The 23,181-nt window shown below is 46.7% G+C and overlaps 1 protein-coding gene across 1 annotated transcript in view; it reads left to right on the top strand.

Annotated features, from left to right (window-relative positions):
- Positions 1-11,478, top strand: part of LOC105535166 (PH domain leucine-rich repeat-containing protein phosphatase 1) — a gene marked incomplete at its 5' end in the record, with an annotated part of 48,035 nt that extends 36,557 nt beyond the window's left edge. The window contains 3 exons of the mRNA XM_011974173.1: positions 3,630-3,824; positions 6,482-6,710; positions 9,318-11,478. Coding sequence (XP_011829563.1) covers positions 3,630-3,824; positions 6,482-6,710; positions 9,318-10,487 — 1,594 coding nt within the window. The remainder of the gene's footprint in view (positions 1-3,629; positions 3,825-6,481; positions 6,711-9,317) is intronic.
- Between the last annotated feature and the right edge of the window lie 11,703 nt (positions 11,479-23,181).

The raw sequence follows: 23,181 nt of genomic DNA, 5'->3' as shown, positions 1-23,181 counted from the left end.
CATTCCTAATATTGGTAATTTGTGTTTTCTTTTTTTCTGATCAGTTTGATTTGGTTTATCAATTTTATTGATATTCTCAAAGAACTAGATATTTTTTTTTGTTTTATTGATTTTTCTCTATAATTTTTCTGTTCCACATTTCATATGTTTTAAGGGTTTTTTGTTGTTGTTGTTGTTGTTGTTGTTGTTGTTTGAGACAGAGTCTTGTTCTGTTGCCTAGACTGGCCTTAAACTCCTGGCCTCAAGCGATCCTCCTGCCTTGGCCTCTCAAAGTGCTGAGATTACAGGTGTGAGCTATCACAGTCAACTGCTTTTCTTATTTTTATGATTCCCTTTCTTCTTGCTTTGGGTTTGTTATGTACTGCTTTTTCTAGTTTCTTTAAATGGAAGCTTAGATTATTGATTTGAGACCTCTAATTCTGTAATATAAGCATTTAGAGTTGTAAATTTCTTTCTAAGCAATTTCGCTAATATCGTTGGAGAACATGCTTTGTATGACTTGAATCTTGTAAACTTATTTGGACTTGATTTTTTGTCCAGAATCTTACCTATCTTGGTAAAAGTTCTGTGTGCATTAAAAAAAAAAAAAAAATTGCTGTCAGGTGTGGTGCCAATTAACTCAAGTTGGTTGATATTGTTGTTCAAGCCTCCTACCAATTTTCTGTCTACTTATTCTGTTTATGATTGAGAGGCTATGAATATGGATTTGTCTGTTTCTCCTTGTAGTTCTATCAGTTTTTGCTTCATGCATCTTGAAGCTCTGTTAAGTATGTAAACATTTAGAATGATGTAGCCTCTTGATGAACTGACCCCTTTATCATTATGACTCTCTTTATTCCTGTAACATTCTTTATTCTGAAATATACTTTGTCTGATACTAACATAGCCATTTCAACTTTTTTTTGGATTAATGTTAGCATGGTATACCTTTAAAAAAATCCTTTTACTTTTAACCTATTTGTCTTATATTTAAAATGGATTTCTTATAGGCAGCATATAATTAGGTCTTGTTTTTTTATTCAGTCTGAATTTTTTGTCTTTTGGGTAGTGTTAAGGCCTTTATATTTAATGAAATTATTGATATGGTTAGGTTTAAACCTTCCACCTTACTATTGTTTTCTATTTGTGCCGTCTGTTCTTTATTTCCTTTTTCTTCATTCTTTTGAATTATTTGTTATGATTTGATTTTATCTTTATTCATTCTTACTCTACCATGCGTCTCTGTGTGTACATGTGTGGTTTGTTTAGAGTTTATAGTATGATTTTTAACGTACCACTGTTTACCTTCAAGTAGTGGTAATGTCATTTCACATATAAGAACCTTGCAGATATGTGCTTCTTCTCCTGTCCTGGCCTTTATGCTGTTGTTGTATGTTCTGCTTCTATCTATGTTATAACCTCCAAAATACATTACTATTATTTTTACTTTAGTTATTTTCTAAAGCAATGTTTCTCAACTTTAATACCATTAACATTTTGAACCAGATAATTATTTGTTGTTGCCTCCCAATAATTATTAGAATATTATTGAATATTCTATTGAGAATCACTGTTCTAAGGTGATTTTTAAAACAAGAAAATGAGGCTGAGCACAGTGGCCATGCCTATAATCCCAGCATTTTGAGAGGCCGAGGCGGGCGGATCACTCGAGGTCAGGAGTATGAGACCAATCTGGCCAACGTGGTGAAATGCTGTCTCTATAAAAAATACAAAAATTAGCTGGGCATGGTGGCGAGTGCCTGTAATCCCAGCTACTCGGGAGGCTGAGGCAGGAGAATCACTTGAACCCGGGAGGCAGAGATTGCAGTGAACCAAGATCACACCACTGCACTCCAGCCTGGGTGACAGAGTGAGACTCCATCTCAAAAAAAAAAATTTTAAAAAAAACATAAGGAAATGTTTCTGTTGACTCACCTGGCTGTCATTATCGTTGTGCTTCATCATTATCGTTGTGCTTCATTCTTTTGAACAGGTCCGGATTTCCATCTGGGATCATTTTCTTCTACCTTAAGGATTTCCTTTTCCATTTCTTTAGTGCCAGCCTGCTGGTGGTAAATAGTTTTATTTGTGCATCTGGAAATGTCTTTATTTCCCCTTAACTTTTCATAGCTGTTTGTACTGGCTTAGAAATCTAGGTTGTTTTCTAGTTGTTTTCCATTGGTACCTTCAAGGTGTTGCTCCACTGTCTCCTACCAGGTTTCCAGGGAGAAGCCTGCTGTTGGGCACATCCTGGTTTCCCCACTCTACCTCCCGCCTTTGTTCCTGGTTTCTAGCAGTTTGATTTTGATGTGTCTCAGTTAAGTCTTTTTCATGTTTCTCTTGCTTGCAGTATCTGTAGGTTTATAATTTTCTTCATATTTGAAATGTTTTCAGCCATCAACTCCTCAAAAGTGTTTTCTGTCTCTTCTTTTGAAGACTCCAATTCCCTGTAGTATATTAGGCTGTTTGAAGTTGTCCTGCCACTCACTAATATCCTGGCCTTATTTTTTTTTTCCAGGCTTTTTTTTTTCTCTCTGTTTCATTTTGGACAGTTTCTGGGACACAGTTACTTGGAAACAGTTTGATTCTTTTGAGTTTGGGGTGGAGAAAGTCTCCAAATTTTCCACAGGTGTGGGGAACCACTGTCCTCCTCCAGTACACTGACTGGAGACTCTGGTCACCCTGTCCTCCTTCAGCCCCCAGCTCTATCTCCTCAATGCACAGACCACAGCCTTCACCTGGGTCTTCCTCCCTGTGCTGCAGCCTGGACACTTCCCCAGGAGAAAGCTGGGCGGGAAGCAGGCTGTCTCCAGGATCACTGACCTGTGCTCTTACTGTCCAGTTGGGGTTTGTTTGTTTGTTTTTTCTGCCTTTTAAAAAAGTTATTTGAAGACTGGGCATAGTGGCTCACACCTGTAATCCCAGCACTTTGGGAGGCTGAGGCTGGCAGATTGCTTAAGCTCAGGAGTTGGAGACCAGCGTGACCAACATGGTGAAATCCCATCTCTACTAAAAATACAAAAATTAGCTGGGCGTGGTGGCGTACTCCTGTAGTCCTAGCTACTCAGGAGGCTAAGGTGGGAGAATCGCTTGAACCCTAGAAGTGGAGACTGCAGTGAGCCGAGATCACACTACTGCACTCCAGCCTCGGTGATAGAGGGAGACTCTGTCTCAAAAAAATAAAAATAAAAATAACTTTTGTAAAGTCATTTGAGGCTTTTTCTATATTTGTGCATGCTTTTCATATAGGTTTCATCTATTTTTCCCAGTGTTTTCATTGTCTATTTTGGCTGGATGTGGAGATTCTCCTTAATAACTGCTTATTGCATGAATGTGTAGATACGGATTCCTAATCTCTTATTTCCCATGACTCTTTTTCCCCTTCTGTCACTGACATTTAAAAATAAACTCATCAGAAGAGAAGCACGTAGGAAGGCATGTGTGAAGCATAATTTGTGCTCATCCTTCTCTGCTAATCAAAATTTGCTGATAGAAATTAGCTGGAGTCAGTTTACCTGCCCATAATCTGTCTGGAGTCACGAAGAAAGAGACAAAACTGAGATAGGGAAATCTTGAAATAAATAAGCACTGGGCTGGGCCTGGAGCAGGAGGATGAGTGGACTCAGCACAGAAGTGTGGTTGCCTTGCAGGTTGTGTGTCGCAGCCCTGTCGGTGAATAACTTCTGTGACAACCGCGAAGCCCTCTACGGTGTGTTTGATGGAGACCGGAATGTGGAGGTGCCCTACCTTCTCCAGTGCACCATGAGTGACATTTTGGCTGAAGAGCTGCAAAAAACAAAAAATGAAGAAGAATACATGGTCAATACATTCATTGTCATGCAAAGGTAAAACTCAGAGTTCCTGCTTACCTGCTGTATGTTTTTTTGCTCTTTGAGTGTTTATCCTCTGTGTTTTGACTATGAGTACCAAGATGCATTCAGGCAAGTTTGGTGTTGCCCAGGCATCAGGAATGGTGCTCCAGTTTGAGACATACTGATGACTGATGTTCATATAACTTTGTGGAAGGCTCCGACAATGACAAGAAATTAGTTTCTCTGAGAACTGGACCTTACTGGCCTTTATTGATTGCAGATTTTCATCAGATTGTTTGCAATGCCATTTTTCCTCCCAAATCATGTGAGCTCTGGAGGCTTTTTAGACTTTCTGGTGTGGAGACCTCTCTTTGAAATGGACCGTTTCTATCCTAGTTTCTTGGCCCTTATGAAATACTATCACTGGTTTGAGGTAGTGCAAACCTTTGTTAAATCAAGGTGGTCAGATTTTAGCTCAGGAGTTAAATCATTCTTTATATTTTGTTTTCCCCTTTATTAAATGTTCAAGACAGTGGTACTGGCAGAATCCTAGGCCATAGCCTGGAGTTTCCACCAGCAGCAGAGTTTTAGGTTGCTATAGAAATTGTGGTATATTGTTTGTAACTCTTAGATGAGTGAGGATTCCCTCATTCAAAGAATTGTTCATTCTTATCACCTTCATGGCTTTCTAGGTGATAATGGAATTGCCTATCTATAAATATTGTACTGCAGACTCGCTCATGTGGGACCCAGGAGTGATCAGCGTACTGGTACTTGAGGTCATGATAGCAGTCATGGTCTTTTGTCCTTATCTGTTCTTTCTCTCCCTTGATACTCTGCCAGAGCAAGTAGCTTTGTTAAGGGGGTAGAAGTGTCTGGGGAGGAGTGTTTAGAGCAGCATTTACAGTGATACCTGCGTCTCAAATGGTTCCTCTCAGAGAGCTTGGTGGAGGCAAGCCTGGGGTGGTTCTTGCTGCTACAGTCACCTCTGACTTTCAGATTCTCAGTGAGCATGTACAATTAGCAATTGAACAATAATGACTAATATCCAGCAAGCCCTTAATATGTACCAGTCATTGTTCTAAATTTTACCTTATGTGTCATAAATTGTTACCAGTTAGCGGAGTAATGTTACTGAAAGTGATGTACAGAGAGGTGAAGCACAGTGCCTACGGGCTAGTATGTAGTGCAGCCAGGACCTGACCTCGGGTTGTAAGACTCCAGAGGATGTTCTAACTAGCAGGCGCATCAGCTTTCCTGGTTTTACCACCCTTTTGTTCTAGAAAAACATCTAGCATGTATCATATGCACACACATACACATGTGCACACAGACCAAAGCACAAACACATCCCTTCACAACCCCCAAGAGGTCTGCTTTTTATGCACCCTCAAGCACTGGGTAAGAATTAAACACTGAGAACCCCAATCTCGGATTACTTGCCATACTTTTTACGAATCACTGTGCCTAGGAAAGGGAGAAAATGGAGCTGCCTTGGAAAGGTCTAGAGCCAAATACCTGAAAGTTGGAGTTTAGGAGCCTAAACTGTCGGCCCTTCTCCAGGGTCTTTTGTGTTTCTCTTATTTTCCCTATCTGTTAAGAGGGTATGGGTTGTGTGGTGAGCTTTGGGTCCTTAGGGGAACTGGTCTTTGTGCAGGATTTCCTAATGCATGCAAGTAGGCAGCCCTGGTTTCCATTGCTCCTCTTGCCAGTTGCTTACCTTACACATGTGATAGTAGCAGACAGTACCTTAGGGTCTGGCCTTGTAAAACAGGAGGCTGTTTTTCTTAACTTTCTTGCTCCTGTGCCACTCAGGAACAGCAGGGGCCTGGGCGGTGTTACCATTTGTGGGGCTTGCCATAGGAGTTCATGAGGCCATGGGAGCAATAATGGTCTTTTGTCCCTCTCTGCCGTTTCTCTCCCTTGATAATCTGCCAGAACAAGTAGCTTTGTAAGAGGGGTTTTTGATTTTTGATTTCCGGAATTTGCAGGTGCTTCCTATATTTGATAAGTCTGTGGATTAATTGTCATGATTAAAAAGATAAATCACAAGCACTTGGTATTCGATTACTAGAATGTCCTTTCTATGAGTTTTCTAGAATAGAGTTTACTGGGCCAGAAAGTTTTTACTATATAGGGCAGGAACATGAACACTCCAATACTTAAAGGCTCCTACCAACAAACATCCTTATAAGGGGGAGAAGGTTGTCAGGTTTTTCTGACGTGTGCCTGCCAGTGGGGTAGGGTGTTTATACCTGCTCTTATGTGCATGGTTTTTTCAATGTTCCTCTCCTGTGGACAGAGGGAATTTAGAGAAGCAGATAGAGAGAGAAGTCATTTTCCTGCTGTCTTTGGAGTGTGCTGATAGGGCAGTGTGGTTGACGAGGGTAACAGGCTGTATACAGCAGCCCAGGGGCATCTGCCTTCCAGAGCAGCACCTGTGGCTTTTAATGGTACAGTGATACTGTCTCCCAGTTGTGAGCCTCTCTGTGTGGATGTGTGTGGTGTCAGATTCCGGGGCTCTTTTCATCAAAGAGGCGGAGCAGTGTGTGCTTTGATGAAGGAAGCGGAGTGGAATCCCCAGAGGTCTCCTTCCTGGCCCTGTCCAGTGGTGCAGTCTTCGTGTTGAATTTGCAGAACTGGCACTGATGGACTGTGTTTGAGTGTCACCCCCTCTCTTCGGATTCCAGGAAACTTGGAACTGCTGGGCAGAAGCTTGGTGGTGCCGCTGTCCTTTGTCATATCAAGCATGACCCTGTGGACCCAGGAGGATCCTTCACCTTGACCTCTGCTAATGTGGGCAAGTGCCAAACAGTTCTCTGTCGAAATGGAAAGCCACTGCCTCTGTCCAGATCTTACATCATGAGCTGTGAAGAAGAGCTGAAGAGGATTAAACAGCACAAGGCCATTATCACTGAGGTGAGAAAAGAGGGCTTTTCCCCAGGATGGTGGAGAGGAAAGGAGACCAGGTCGTAGCAGAAACTAGCTAGGGAGCATTTGCCTTCAAAAAACACTTTTTGAAGTTGGTTCGACATTAGAATTCCAAACCCATAGTATCACAAAGCAAATGTCTTACGTTATGACGTATGCTTGTCAGTTGCCTCTCTGCATCAGGCACTGTGCTGCGTGCTTCGTGGGCACGATCCCATTCCATGTTTGCAGCCACTCTACAGAGGGCTGCTTTGGTGGTTGAGGGCTCTACCCCTGACATCACACTACTAGTTTTCATGTCTTAGCTCTGCCACTTGCAGGCTGTAACCTTTAAACCTCTCTAAGCCTCAGTTTTCTCATCTGTAAAGTGGGAATAATCATGCATCTGTCCTATCTTACAAGGTTGGTACGACTTGTAAACTATGAAGGTCTATATAAGTGTAAGTCGTTGTTATTTTGGTTCATGTCTCACGTCCCATTTGAGTACACAGTGAGCAGTTCTCAGCTAGGGGCAGTTTGCTTCCCCACAAGACGTTTGGCAGCATATGGAGACATTTTTGGTCATCACAGTTGGGGCGGAGAGTGCGATTGGCATGCAGTGGATTGAGGCCACTGAGCATCCTACAGCGCTGCTGAGACAATGCCGCTCAACACCCCACAATGCACAGGGCAGTCCCCACAGCACGGACTGTGGTGTGTGTGTTTGGAGGGCGTGTCTCAAGGTAGAGAAGTAAAATACAATACAAAACAAAACCTCATTGTTGAGTATTAAGCAATGCAAACAAAAGCGGGGAAGAGGCGAGGCACGGAAAACAAGGGAAGTCTGACGTGCAAACCATGATTCATGTAGGCCGCTGAAATCATTTACCTTCAATTGTGTTTGGCATAGTGTTGAACTAAAGTTGAATTCAGTGCATTCTGTCCACATTAGACTGTCTTCTGCTCCCTAACACAGTGTCTGCCATCCATGTTCATCCTCTCTGCTCCAAGAATTGACAGAGAACAAATTCACAGAGACTCATTTGCACAGAATCCCATGTGTAGCTTGAGTGTTTCTGTTTCTTTCTTAAGGCCCTCATCAAAGCCTATGTGGAATCAGTCTTTTTTCTCTACTGGACTATAAGCTTTCACCAGAGTCCACCTCAAACTGTACGTGGTTCTGTGGGTTTTATCAACAGTGTAAGACTGGGAACTTCTTGAAGGTAGATGTTTATCTGCAGGTCACTGCTGTCTGCCCATGTCATTTTTTCAGGCACAGGGCAAATGACCGACACCTTGATGAATTAGCGAATGGAGCAGAACTCCTGGAGCCCATGTTGGAAGCTTCAGTGCTCATGAATCACAAAACCATTGGTTCTGATGGAGAGAAATCTAAAGGGATGGGCAGAACAGCAAGAACAGTTTCTGCCAAATTCCATGCTTTGGGGACAGATTATGTCAGTAGAATCAAGGCAGTTTAACGTTGTGCTTGAAGCCCATCTTACTAATTGTACTAATAGGAATGCTTATCTGCTTATAAGTGTGGTGTGGCAAAGTTGTGTGAGAAGCTGGGAAAGACATCCCTAGGACAAGCAGGCACCTTGCCAAATCCCAAATAAAGGAAAGTGGTAGGACTGGAAAGGAAATGGATGTTCTCTGGAAGAAACACTTGCTCATCCCAGACAGGGATTTGTTGTAATGAAGCCTTTCCTGGAAAGAGGTGTTAAAACTAGGGCATGTAGAGATATGTCATGGACCTTAGAATCTCAAAATTTGAAGAATAAAGAACAAAGCAGGTACACACGGAAAAAAAAATCTTTTTATTGGCAAGTGGTCTGGCACTTTGGTAATTGATTTAAATAGCATGCACACAGCTGAACTAAAGCCAGCAGATCTTGCCTTCTCCATTGGTCAACAGGAAATCAAGTTCGAGGAAGTTGTAAGAATTGGCATTTCTTCTTTAGCATCTGTTCTCCTGACAGGAGCATTCTTACCCACCTAGTCATGCCAAGGTTTTCTCCACCTCTTAAGTACTTTCAAGTCCTCTCTGGACTTTTAGACACTACTGCCACTTGTGATCATGGAGAGCAATGGAAGATTCAGGAGCATTGTCTTGATATATGCCTGCCTCGTGTATCTTTGCTCAGGACTGGTTTCTATCAGAAAGACTCTTCCTACCTCAGAGTCTTCCTACGCCCAGCCTGTCTGAGGGCCGATCCTTGATCACCATGTTCACTGAGGGAGGGAAGATGTAAACCCACCTTTATAGGAGGAGCTGGCCAGCTATGCTTGCTGTGTGTAAGGCTAGATGGTTTGCTTTAGATAAACAGCAGGACTTGTGACCTAGTGTGAATGGGGTCCCAGTAACACACATAACCAAAATCTTTTCCTTTTGTCCCTACTGCTCCTTACCTGCCCAGGCCTACTACCTGGCGTTTCTGATGACAGGTGCACATTAACTACTCACTAGAGAGTGAGCCCTTCTTTCCTCTGTGGGCCACACAGCACTTCTTTGTGGTCCTACAGTTGAGACAGTCGAAGGACCCGCAGGGAACCTGCACAGTTGCCACAGGTGCTCTGTATTAACTGTCTGTCTGCAAACCCTTGTTCTTCCAGGATGGCAAGGTGAACGGGGTGACTGAGTCCACGCGCATCCTGGGCTACACCTTCCTCCACCCCAGTGTGGTGCCTCGCCCCCACGTGCAGTCCGTGCTCCTGACCCCCCAGGATGAGTTCTTCATCCTAGGCAGTAAGGGGTTGTGGGATAGCCTGTCCCTCGAGGAGGCCGTGGAGGCAGTGCGCAATGTTCCTGACGCCCTGGCTGCCGCCAAGAAGCTGTGTACCCTGGCCCAGAGCTACGGCTGCCACGACAGCATCAGCGCTGTGGTGGTGCAGCTCAGTGTCACCGAGGACAGCTTCTGCTGCTGCGAGCTCAGCGCCGGTGGGGCCGTGCCACCACCCAGCCCTGGCATCTTCCCTCCCTCAGTGAACATGGTGATCAAGGATCGGCCCTCAGACGGGCTGGGCGTGCCGTCCTCCAGCAGCGGCATGGCTTCCGAGATCAGCAGTGAGCTCTCCACTTCCGAGATGAGCAGCGAGGTGGGGTCCACAGCCTCCGATGAGCCCCCGCCTGGAGCCCTAAGCGAGAACAGCCCTGCCTACCCCAGTGAGCAGCGCTGCATGCTCCACCCCGTCTGTCTGTCCAACTCCTTCCAGCGCCAGCTGTCCAGCGCCACGTTCTCTAGCGCCTTCTCCGACAACGGCCTTGACAGTGACGATGAGGAGCCCATCGAGGGCGTCTTCACCAATGGCAGCCGGGTGGAGGTGGAGGTGGACATCCACTGCAGCCGGGCCAAGGAGAAGGAGAAACAGCAGCACCTGCTTCAGGTGCCAGCAGAGGCCAGCGATGAGGGCATTGTCATCAGCGCCAATGAGGATGAGCCGGGTCTGCCCAGGAAGGCAGACTTCTCTGCCGTTGGGACCATTGGGCGCCGGAGGGCCAATGGCTCTGTTGCGCCCCAGGAAAGGAGCCACAATATGATAGAGGTGGCTACAGATGCACCTCTTCGAAAGCCTGGAGGCTATTTTGCTGCCCCGGCTCAGCCAGATCCCGATGATCAGTTTATCATCCCCCCGGAGCTGGAAGAGGAGGTCAAAGAAATCATGAAGCATCACCAGGAGCAACAGCAGCAGCAGCAGCCACCACCGCCACCTCAGCTCCAGCCGCAGCTGCCGCGGCACTACCAACTGGACCAGCTGCCAGATTATTACGACACGCCACTATGACCCAGCCGAGCTATTTAACAAATAAACTAACCACAAAATACCAAGTTGCAAGAGTCTCTCAGGCTCACATTAAACCAGGGGTTTTACTCCACGTCCTTCCCCCGGACACTGTTCCCAACCTGTCGTCGCAGCTAATCTGTAGGTTCTCTTTCTTTGGGTTATTTTTTAAAATAATCACCACTTTCTTCTAGTGATGCTTTACCAATATGATTTACATTTGTTAACTTCTCCCCCTAACATATCAGATATGTAAAGACAAAGAGCAAAAGGTTTAATATATTACAGAGAAATAGTTAATGATAATGTGCTATTTTTTAAAATGGCTTTTTGTTGTTTTGTTTGTTTGGAAGGCAGGGCAGGCTGCCGTTGCTAAATGATTTAATAATATTGTAATTCTGTATTTCTTTGGGGGGAAAAGGATTTTTTTTTTTTTTTTTTTGGTCTTGAAAATAATAGACATTTGTAGAATATGGAGACTAACTCCTAGGAGTTGCTTTACTCTGTCAGGTGACTTCAGTCACTGGGATTCACTAATTTTCTCTGAGAGAACAGCGATTGAGAATTTCTATTGTAAATAGCTCAGTGTTGTATAGTGAGGCTTACGATGTTTTGTAGTCTTGGCGTGAGGACACAGCCCAAGTAACTGACGTTTCCCCTTCCCCTCCCCTCTGAGGAGCCTGCCTGCCTCCCAGCTCATCCTCACTTCACTGAATGAGGAGGCTGAGCAGCTGCAGCATTTCTGTCCAGAGGAAGTGGATCTTAGGCCACCACACAAGAGCCTGCACCCAAAGGCCCTAAACCCGTTTTCCTCCCTGTCCCAGCCTCTCCACTTTGACAGACAATTTTTAACTGTGTTCCTTACTGCTGCCACAATCAGCATGGCTGTATAGTGCCCCATTAGGCCATTTACATACCCAGAGTTACACTCAAGCAGAATGCACAAACGGACATGTCATAATTTTTGTTATAATAAATATGAAATTTACAAGTATTTACAAGTATCTGCTTTTGTCTCAGCAGCCAGCTGTGTCTTGGAGACAGTCACACTAGCTTGGGTTTGGAAAGAATGGATGGAATATTGGGGTTATCAGATATTTCTGATTTTTTTTTAAAGAGAAAAACATCCGTTAACCTACATTGAATGAAATGTGAAATTAACTGAATGGTAAACAGTATAATTAGCTGATCTTATAGCTTTTCTTTTCTTTTCTCTTTTCTTTCTTTTCCTTTTCCTTTTTCTTTTTCTTTTTCTTTCTCTTTTTCTTTTTGAAATGGAGTCTCACTCTGTCTCCCAGGCTGTAGCGCTGTGGTGTTCTCTGCCCACTGCAACCTCCGCCTTCCGGGTTCAATTGATTCTCCTGCTTCAGCCTCCTGAATACTTGGCATTACAGGCACACACCACCACGCCCAGCTAATTTTCATATTTTTAGTAAAGATAGGGTTTCACCATGTTGGCCAGGCCAATTTCATACTCCTAACCTCAAGTGATCCGCCTACCTCAGCCTCCCCAAAGTGCTGGGATTACAGGTGTGAGCCATCGTGCCAGGCCTGATCTTACAGCTTTTCTATTTCTTCTTATGACTTAGGGTAAGATGTTTGGGTACTTCTTAGGGAAGATGTGAGAAGGGGGACAGACAGAGGTTGTACAGATAGAGGCGATCCCTGGACAACTTTACTCTCACGAAGCCAAGATGGTTTTCAGTTTTCCGGGGGCCTGTAGCTCACATAAGCGGGTTAAGCTGCCTCTTACTGGGACAGGGTCAGTCGAGCTGGTTGGCTTGCCCTCCACCACCAGCAGGAATCATGTAGGTGCAGCGGCGTATCCTTAGAAAGCCAGTATTCCCAGTTACTACTCAACCGCATTTACAGACAGTGGGCCTCCGCCCTCACCTCGCCCCCACCCTGCACTTGGGAACCGTGTGTGGAAGATGCTGTTGGTCTTCATTTCACATGGACCACCTTCCTATGTAGACCTGGCTTCCTTCTTTAGGTCCGCCCTTGGGTGGGACCTGGCTAGTTCAGTGACAGGGTAGTTCTTATTTCTTAAGTAGTAGACTCGGTGGTGGGCTCTGCATCCCCCTCTAGGAGGCCGCTGGGTGGACTGTGTCTTCATAATGGCCGTACTTCACTTCCATGTCAGGCTACTTGCACACAGTGCTCTTTGGAAACCACTGAGGCCATGGAAGAGAATTGCCTTATCTCGGCCCAGTAGGGACCCAGGGACCAAGGGAGCTGACTCCCCAGTGCAGGCGGAGCACTCTGGCTGAGACTGGAAGCTGAACCACCTCGGGACCCCTGCCCTGGTTCACTTGCCAGCCCCTTGCCTTCTCCCTGGGGCTGCCCCACTGGGTTGAAGCAGATGTGGACAACTCCAAGCTTTCACACCAATGCCTTAGGTCCTGCAGGTCTGGGCTGGTTCTCTGACTTCCTCAGTTCTTAAATCCACCTCTGGGCAGGGTTCACCTGTCCCCGTGGCTGGAGCAGACCCAGGCCGTGTATGTGGATCTCTTCCACTGCAGCTCACTTCCAGAGCGGTCAGAACCGGCTCAGCGTGGTCCACGGAGGCAGCAGTCGCTTCCAGATTCTAAAATCGGCCCCACAGCAACTCTGGCCAGGGCAGCCCCTGGGACCCAGAAGCTGTGATGCAGGGACGCCTCATTTCCTAACTTCTGTGTCTGCTGCAGGAGAAAGGGGTATGAGACTTGGAATTGCTCTTTTCCTGAGTCCTCCGGTTTAGTTGTGCTTGCTGCTGGGTTTATTGTCTCTTACGGTCTCATTGTGCACATACTACATGTAAGGCACCTTGGAGACATGGAGTGAGACTCTGCCCTTTGGAGGCTTGGGGTAAGTAGGGCATTTAGATGAAAAGCTAATTCAGTCGAGCACATGATGAGTGACCAAAGTGGCACAGACTTACTGATAGGTCTCCATGCTCTTGCATGGGAGCTGCCTCAGTTATTTCTGAGGAGTTTCTTTGCATTTCTGTTTATCCAGATACCATCTAATAGTATATGTAGAGCTGCTTATACAACTGAAAGTGTTTTCTGAATATTAAAGTCCTTAATATTTGAAGATCCCTGAAGCCACAGTGTCTGCAGGGTAAGTGCTAAGGAGAAGGGCATCCCCGCCTGCTCTATTCCCTGCTTCCTGCTGGAAATCCAGGTAATTAGGAAAGGGCTTTTGAGGGGAGAGAAAGGAAGAAATGAAAGCGAAAGGGGAGAGCTCTGGTGAGCCCTGCCAGGAGAAGAGCCCCCGATCAAGGACCCTTGAAACTGTTTGGTGTTGGATCCAGTGCGTGCTGCCCACCCTGTGCTGCCTTCAAGCTTCCTGCCCTTTGCTCCCGCTCCTGAACACTGGCTTTGATGAGAGGTAGCAGAGCCAATCTCTGGGGCCTAGAAACCCCACCTGCCTGCCTTGGTTTCTCTTGATTGCTTTTGTCACAGCACCACCTGCTGGTAAGCTTAGACTTTGGGTGGAAATGGGCTTCATTCTTCTTTATCCTTTCTTCACTTTCCCAGAAGAAACAAAGTGTTTAAGTTTCTTATCACTGTATTTTCCTAAACACATGATAGCAGTCTCCTATACCACTGGCAAGGATAGCAGAGAAGCTGTGTTTCCGCTTTTGTTTCCGCTTTTTAAGACAGTAGAAGTGATGACAGCTGGTTCCTGTGATGAGCCTGATTTTCCTTGGGAAATCGACATGCAGAAATATTAAGATGTATAACCAGAATCATATAGTTTTGCTGGGAGAGAAGTCTGTCTTCAACATCCATCTAATTTCCAATTCCCCTTTCTCCACGGTTAAAAAAAGCGAAACACAAAGCATCTGTTAACATGTTTTGGACCTCATAGGATAACACCTGAGAGTCCCCTCCCCACTGGCACTGCAGGGGAGAGAAGAATTCCATTTGATCATGTGAACATTCATCAAAGGGTATTTTGAGTTCATTCCTGACATGGTATCAGAAGATAGAATTTCAGGCCGGGCACGGTGGCTCATGCCTGTAATCCCAGCACTTAGGGAGGCCGAGGCAGGTGGATCACCTGAGGTCAGGAGTTCGAGACCAGTCTGGCCAACATACTGAAATCCCGTCTCTACTAAAAATACAAAAATTAGCCAGGTGTAGTGGTGCATGCCTGTAATTCCAGCTACTCGGGAGGCTGAGGCTGGAGAGTTGCTTGAACCCAGAAGGTGGAGGTTACAATGAGCCGAGATCACGCCACTGCATTCCAGCCTGGGTGATAGAGACTCTGTCACACACACACACAAAATTCTTATTATTATTATTATACTTTTAAGTTCTAGGGTACATGTGCACAATGTGCAGGTTTGTTGCATATGTATACATGTGCCATGTTGGTGTGCTGCACCCATTAACTCGTCATTTACATTAGGTATTTCCCCTAATGCTGTCCCTCCCCCTGCCCCTCACCCCACAATGGACCCTGGTGTGTGATGTTCCCCACCCTGTGTCCAAGTGTTCTCATTGTTCAATTCCCATCTCTGAGTGAGAACATGAGGTGTTTGGTTTTCTGTCCTTGTGACAGTTTGCTCAGAATGATGGTTTCTAGCTCTATCCATGTCCCTGCAAAGGACGTGAACTCATCCTAAAAACAGATAGAATTTCTATAAAGTGTGGATTTCTTGTATCTGCCTAACCTAACTCTCCAGCAATCAAATTAGGTCATGTATTTGAAGTAATTTAAATGCTAAATACTAAATACATGTAAATATTGTCATTGCTACAAATGAAGGAACTAAGGGGGGTCTGAAAGAAAATAATGGGGAATGCAGCAAAAGCACCTTTTTAAGCCAGGTATGGTACTGTGGGCCTGAAGTTAGTCCCGGCGACTCGGGAGTCTGAGGCTGGAGGATCACTTGAGCCCACGAGTTCAAGGCCAGCCCGGGCAACACAGCAAACCCCCCCGTCTCTTTAAAAAAAAGAAAAAAGTACCTTTTTAAAAATGGGAAACTCTTAAGGCGTTATTGAAGTTGTTACAGAAGGAAAAGCACTGGTAATGATGGAGAAAATGGGCTTCTCTCGTTTGTTGCATTTCATTTTCCTTTCAGTGCATCTCTGACTCACACTGTACAAACTAGTCTATGGAAACTCTTATTTCACTATCGTCATTTATCTGTTGTGAACTGATTCTTATTGCTGTGTATTTGAAAGACGGCTCTAAGGTGGTTTTTTTCCCCCTAAGCCTCACCCCACTCAGCACCAAAATTACAACAAAGTTCCGACCTAGTACAGCGAATCTATTGCTCTGCTCAGTAAATGAATGTAGGAATCACATCCAGCAGACAAAGCTTTGGGCTGGTGATGGAAAGCACACGCCACCGCTCACACCCACCTGCTTCACTGTGTCCGTTCATTCAGCGTGTTTAGGAAACACCAGTAAAGAGCTGGTTACCTTGCGTGACTGTGCCTCACCAGCACGGGGCCTTGAGAAAATGGCTTGGTGTGGAGGTGGCTGTGCTAACCTCATGAGGGTGTGAGCCAGCATGAGGATGGCCTAAAGCCCACACGAATGGCAGAAGCCAGTGTGGAGGCCCCCTACATTGTCCTGTTCCTTCTGGAAAACTAAGGTTGAACACTGCCAAGCAAATGGGCAGATGGGTCCCCAAGACGGCCGTCCGTTTCCTGGGGTGTGTGATAGAAAGCAGGAGGCTATGCTGTCCCCAGCGCTGATGTGAGTACCCATTAACAAGCACGGCATTTCTCGAACTTCGGTTCATTAGTCCCTTCATTTTATGCGCAGTCAGAAACACAGTGTTCTTCTATCCTGTTCAGAGGGGGAGGCAACAGAACACTTGGAGAATTTTCTTCCATCTGCTCGTGACTGGAATTACTCTGATTGTCATTCCTCCACTTTTCTAAGGACAAGGAAGGAAAACTGCCTGCACTGAAATCACAAGTACTTTCTTGTCATTTGGTTTCTTAGGTCTTATTCCATTCTGGTAAGCTGGCACTTTCCCCTAATTACCAATCTTACCTATTGAGAGAAAGTTGAAATGGCAACGAAGATGGTTTTCCCAAATGCTACACCTCCAGATGTTGACTTTTCTTGAACTCATTTATAAGTTATTTGCTTTTCTGAGTTTTCAAGAAAACTGCTCCACAATTAACATTCAAAGGTTCTTAAACTAGTTTTCACTAATAGAAATTGCCCTGTAAGCCAGGAATAAATCAAGCACAAAAAGTAAATGTCTTTTATTTGCCTTATGATCTATAATACTGTTTAAGAACTACTCAAATATGCCTCCTCCTAGAGCGTTTCAGATGGTTAAAAATGGCTTCTTTAAATGTGTCACATCACTGCACACTCTACAAACCACAAGTCATACTTCTTCCTTACGAACAGCAATATACTGAAACCACCATCCCTCACAAGTTAAGCCCATTAGGATTTTTTTCCTAAAAACGTCAGCAGACATGCGTCACAATGTCGCCTGTGTGTGTCGTGTGCAAATAAGGATGTAAAGTTTTGTGAGTCCTCCAGTTTTCAAATGTACATGTTGTTGTATTCCTTAGATTCCGTGTGTTGGGTGTGTATTCTGTCACTATTCCTGGGACATTTCCTAAAGGACGATGGGGCATGGGGGGAGAGAAAGGACAGTGGATGGACATGGCCAAGAACAGCAGGTTGACCAGAGAGGAGAGGGCTGTTTCCTTTCCAGTCTGTTCTAGCCTCAGCATCACACAGCAGAGGCCTTCTCAAGAGTTGACCTCAGACCCATTTCTAGGCAGAACATACACCGTGCCGTTCTGCTGAGTTGCTGTTGTGTTTATTCCTGCTGGCACTCCAAAGATAGAGGCTCCTTGGTGCCCCTTCCTAAACTGGTGAGCACCTCCATGAATAAGTGGAGCACTCACTCTGGGCAGAGTGCAGTGGTAGAGGCTCCCAGAGATGGATCATAAAACCACAGTTTAAAAGATGACAGCGTACTGGGGAGACTTCGAACCAACAAACACAGTGGAGTGAGAGAGTGGGGTGGGGAGGGCCAAACCCCGCACATACTGCTAATGGCCAACCCTGAGCTCCAAAGGGCCTCCAAACCCCAGCCCTGCAGTGTGACCCCTGAGAACCGGCTCAGTCGGAAGTTCTTACTTTTCAGCGGTGACCTCCAGGCTCTCCCGTCTGCTGGCCTTCTGAAGGATAATACTTCCCATCACCAGTGAACGAAGAAGGGCAAGTGTCCACATCCCGCGAGCTGCTCCTGCCTGCCACCCAGACAGGCTCGTTCTTGAGCGGAGCGCCCTTAGCCATCGCGCGGCGCCCAAGAGGCTCTGCAGAGAAGGAGCCCCCTCCACGTGTGCGGAGTGCCCACGACACAGGAGCAGATAAGAGCGGCCCTGCGCTGCACTTACAGTCACTAAGACTCAAACTCGGGGCACTGATGGGGAGCAGGGCCAATGCTGCTGTGTGCTGTGCACCGAACACCATGGAAACCATTTCCCAGCTGCTTTTCTTGAATGAGCAGGTTTGATTTTGATCAACTTTCGGTCGGACACGCGTGGGGAAGGTGGATACCGTCGGCCGTCCCTCCTTCCCATCCAGCACGCTTGCCTCCTGGCTGCCTCTGCTGCAGGAACCCTTACCCTGCTCTGTGCACCCCCCTTTCTAGCACCCTGAGAATGGGCCACATGCCCATTAGCAATGGGGGCAGAAGGCCCTGGCATGTTAAGTGAAGACGGGATGGAGGACACCTGGGGCTGAGCAAGCCCCTCCGGGAGTCTGAGTGGCCTCCGCTTTAGCCATGCTTTTGCTAGAAGCAGCCTTAGGATCTCCAGGGGCTTATCCTTGACATGGGCCCAGCCTTCTGCCGTCTTCTTCTGCCTAGGGCCATGGAGGTGGGTGCTGTCCACAGACTTCCAGCCTCAGTCCCCACTGAGTCCCAGGGCTGCTCAGCCACCCTTGCACTTGTCCCTTCCACACCTCACAGGCACCATTTACACCCCTGTTCTCAAGCCTCCTTCGAGGAAACAGAGGCCCTGCCCTTCCCTGCACTCCCCTGTCTCGGAGAAGGTGTTCATCTTCTGACTACCTCCCCCTGCCTCTTTCTGACACTTCTGCAACCTGTAATTAGTGCAGGATTCATCTCGTTTACAAAAATAAAAATAAAACCTTCTCACATGTACCTTAGTCCGGCCTAGCTCTTCCCACTTCCCGCTTCCCAGGCAGGCACCGTCCCCGCCCGCGGCTCTCCAGGCTTTGCCGTGCGCTCCTTCAGCCACCGATGTGGTCTCCCCATAGACACTGACGCCTTCAGGGACTTCAGGGACCTGTTTCAGCCTTTGGCAGCGGCGTGGGCCTGTCCCATCCCTCTTGTTTCACCAGCTTTTGTTTGACCTTTGGTCTGACTTGGAGCTGCTGCTTCGACGCCTCATTTTCCAGACTCTCCCTGCCTGATCCTGAAGAGCTAGGGAGCCCTTCCCTTCACCTCCGCTTCACATTAGCGGTGCTTCCTGGGCCACTGGGTCACTCCCACGGCTGCAGCCAGGCCCATCTTCCTTCTGGACACTCCCCTCCCCTTGGGCACCACAAACCCGGGGACACAGAGCCCCTCGCCTCCAGCAAGGTTGGTGCCGGGAAGCGGCCCCCACACCACTGGCCAACCTCCAGGCTCCACACGCTTCATCCCCACCTCCCCATCATCTGTCGCCAAGTCCTGTCAACTCTACTTCCCAAACACCCCCATGAGTGCCTCATCTCATCTCTCCCCTACATTTACTATGGGTTTTATTGGGACGCTCAGTTATCTCCCAGGGTTTTGGAACAGATTCCTGGTGCTTCTCCAAGCCTCTGTCGCTTTTATTTCTTTTCCCTCAGGTCTTGTCCTCCACATGACTGCCCAAGAAACCTTCCTAAAACACTGATCCCATCATGTTTTTCTCCCGCCTAAATCTCTGAGTTGCTGCTTCTCACATCCAAGTAAAAATGCAAATCTTCAGTATAGCATAAAAGACTACCCCAATTTGACCCTGGGTAATATGGTTTGCATCTGTGTCCCCAGCAAATCTCATGCGGAATTGTAATCCTGTGTGTTGGAGGTGGGGCCTGGTGAGGGGTGACTGGATCCTGGGGGCGCAGTTCTCATAGCACCATCCCCTGGTGCTGTTCTCATGAAAGTGAGGGAGTGGGCTGTGGTGAGAGCTGGTCGTTTAAGTGTGTAGCACTTTCCCCCTCTTTATTTTCCTGCTCTGGCCATGTAAGACGCACCTGCTTCCCCTTTGCCTTCCACCGTAACTGTTTCTTGAGACTTCCCCAGAAGCAGAAGCCACTATGCTTCCCATACAGCCTGCAAAACCGTGAGCCAAAGAAAGCTCTTTTCTTTATAAAGTACCCAGTCTCAGGTATTTCTTGAAAACAGTGAGAGAACAGACTAATCTACCTGGCCACCTTCCCACCATCAGCACTCTCCCCAGCCAGGGCACCCAACTTGTCCCAGTTCCCCCAGGACTTTGAGGATTTCAGCCCTGAAGGTCTGACACCCACCAAGTTGGCTGCTCGCCCTGTCACCCCCACCATGCCCTGCTCCTGCTGTCCCAAAGCGTGCACGGGTCCCACGGGAGCATCTCCTTCATGCTGCTACTTGTTTGCAGTTTTTCCTCCAGTGCTGCTGCTCTGTCTCTTCTTTTTTATCATTCACTTTTATCTACATCAAAGTATACATGTAAATTGTTTTTAAAGCCCAATAGTTGAGTGTGCCTGGAAAGAGAAGCATCTCTCCCTCCCTCCCTCTCTCGTCCTCCCTGGCTCCCAGTCCTCCAGGGCAGCCTCTTTCAGCTGTTCTTGTGCAGTTCACCCCAACCAGAAAGGCTTTGATCACCAGCTCTTCATTTTTTTGTTTTCGTGCTTATTACCTTCCCTCTATGAGGATTTTGTGCTCTTACCCGCCTCGTCCCATGCACCCACATCCTTTTCTCCTGTCCTCCTGACATTGTTAAGTCATATTTTGTTAGATCAATAATCAGTGTTTGTATCATTGTGAATATGTAAATATCCGTGGCTGAGCCAGGTAGTGCATTTTGATTCTATCTCCTTTTCTGTACAGGTTTTTATTTGTTTTGGAGTTAATACTTGCCTGTTTTTTGTTTTTTTGTTTGTTTTTGCTCTCTTGATTTTCTATGTAATTTTCACTTATCCCCTGACCTCTCCATCAGAAGTATAAATATGTTCAAACACATTCAATAATCTATGAATTAAATTATTCCTCTTTTTCTTTCTTTCTTCTTTTTTTTTTAAGATGGAGTCTCACGCTGTCACCCTGGCTGGATGCAGTGGCACAATCTCGGCTCACTGCAATCTCCCCCTCCCAGGTTCAAGAGATTCTCGTGCTTCAGCCTCCCGAATAGCTGGGATTATAGGCACATGGCATCATGCCCGGCTAATTTCTGTATTTTTGGTAGAGATGGGGTTTTATCATGTTGGCCAGACTGGTCTCGAGCTCCTGACTTCAGGTGATCCGCCCGTCTCGCCTCCCAAAGTGCTGGGATTACAGGCGTGAGCTACCACGCCTGGATGGATTATTCCTCTTTTTGTTAGTGACATCCCTCTGGCACCTCTGTCTCCCTGTCCAGTCTAGCCTTTTCCTCCCCAGGATTGCTACTAAGCTGTCATCCTTGTGCTTCCCTTCTCACTTCCTGGGAATTTTCTTTGCCCATCTCCTTTACTGGATCACCTGTCCCTGCATTTGTATTTTATTCTTTCTTGGTGTACCCCTTCATTTTACCGGGAAACAATCTCCAGTAACTTCCTTAGAAAATATGCGTAGGAAGTCAATTTCATGAGCCCCTATCTGTCTGAAGATATCTTTGTTTCTCCATAACACTTGACGGATGTGTGGTTGAGCATAGAATTCTGGCTGGAACTCTTCCTTCAAAAATTTCACAGCCCTGCTTCCTGCTTCCACTGATGAGTCTGAGACTGATACAATGATTGTGTTTCGGTAAAACTTTATCTGCACAACTATGTGTTGTGTTCCAACAAAACTTTATTATTTGCATGTTCTCTACAGCTGCTTTTGTGTTACAGTGGCAGAACTGAGTAGCTGGGACAGAGGCTGTAAGGCCCACAATGTCTGTCCCACAATGTCTAAAATATTTACTATCTGGCCATTTACAGAAAAAGTTTATCAACCCCTGTCCTATCGAGATATTTATAGCTCACATTGGACTACTATGGATAATCCTCAAGCTTTCTTATCTTTATGTCCCTTTTGTCTTTCTGAGAGATAACCTTACTTTATCTTCCAAATCACTTTAAAAACTCTTCTATCATATTTTAATTTCCAAGTGCTTTTTACAGTTCTCTCAATCTTTTTTCCTAGCATCCTGTCTTTCCTGTATGAGGATATTAACTGGAATAGGTGTTTTGGGTTTTGCTCTTTGAATTATCTCTGTTTCTGTTTGTTTTGGTCCCTGGCTTGCCCTGGGGGCTGTCCTCAGGTGGCCGGTGCTCCTGGGCTGCCAGTGCACACTGAATGAAGAGCATGGCACCAGAACACTGCCAGCCCCTTGTGCCCCGGTGGGGCGTGCCCACAGGAGGGTCTGTGCGTGGAGGGGCGGCCTAGTTTCCTCGGGGCCTGTCCCTGTTGTTAGTGTCTATCCACTTTTTCTTTTGAGACAGCAGGAGCCCTCTAATGTGTCTCCTGGGGAGGTGGGTAAGGGTGGGATATTTATTTTGGCTGTTCGCCTACTTTCAGCACGGAGAACCGACCCACTAAGCACCTCCTCTATTCCAGACACCATTCCAGCCCCTGAGGTTAGTGGGAAGGAGGTCAGAGAAGGCCAATGGCTTCAGGCAGCGCCTCCCGATGGAGAAGATGGACCAGGAATAAATACACTTTTTAAAATTAACACGATTATATTTCAGATTGCAAAAAAAGATATGAAGGAAATAGAAGAGGCTAAGTGATCGAGAGTGATATCCGACCTAAGACCTGGCTGAAAAGAAGTCAGATGAGGATCTGGAGGAAGGGAAGGAATTTCAAGCAGAGGCGACTGCAGTGACCTCTGCAAGGGCCAGGAAGCAAGGGCCGGGACGCTCTGGGGGTGTGGGCCAAAAAAGAGCGTCCCTCTCTCCTCGCCCCAGCATCTGACCAAGAGCAGAACAGGGCAGAGAAATAAGCAGAAGAGGGCGACAAGATTGCGTGTGTGTCTTAAGGCTGGCCATGGAGGCTGCGCCCTGTGAGTGGGCTAATGACTGCGAGCCTGATTCAGTCACTTGCCCCCGCAGCCAGAGAGCGCCCCCTGCAGGGGGCCCGGGCTCCCGAAGGAGGGAAGGCGGGCTGCGCGTGCGCAGTTCATCCTCCCGGCCTGAGGCCATGCAGGGAGGTCCTCCTGGCTGCAAACTGGGCGCGCTCAGGGGCCCCGGGGAGGGTGGCGTGGCTGGAGCTCAGTGATGCAGGGGAAGATTGTGTGAGATGGAGGCCAAGGCCAGGGAACATTAGTGAACACGATGCTCTGAATATGAGGAGAAATAGGGATTTCTAACCTGGCAGCCGGGCTGCAGATGAGCGGATGGAAAGTTAAGAGGAAACATCAGGAATACAGGGGATTCTGGCCAACGACACGACAGAATTCTTGCCGAAGGCAGGCCAGGTGATAAGATGTCAGGACTGAGCCGGCACGGGGTCTCACGCCTGTAATCCCAGTACTTTGTAATCAAGGATCACTTGAGGCCAGGC

This window comes from Mandrillus leucophaeus, unplaced genomic scaffold, assembly GCF_000951045.1.
Source record: "Mandrillus leucophaeus isolate KB7577 unplaced genomic scaffold, Mleu.le_1.0 Scaffold142, whole genome shotgun sequence".
Lineage (NCBI taxonomy): Eukaryota > Metazoa > Chordata > Mammalia > Primates > Cercopithecidae > Mandrillus > Mandrillus leucophaeus.
This window is presented reverse-complemented; position numbering and strand designations above follow the sequence as displayed.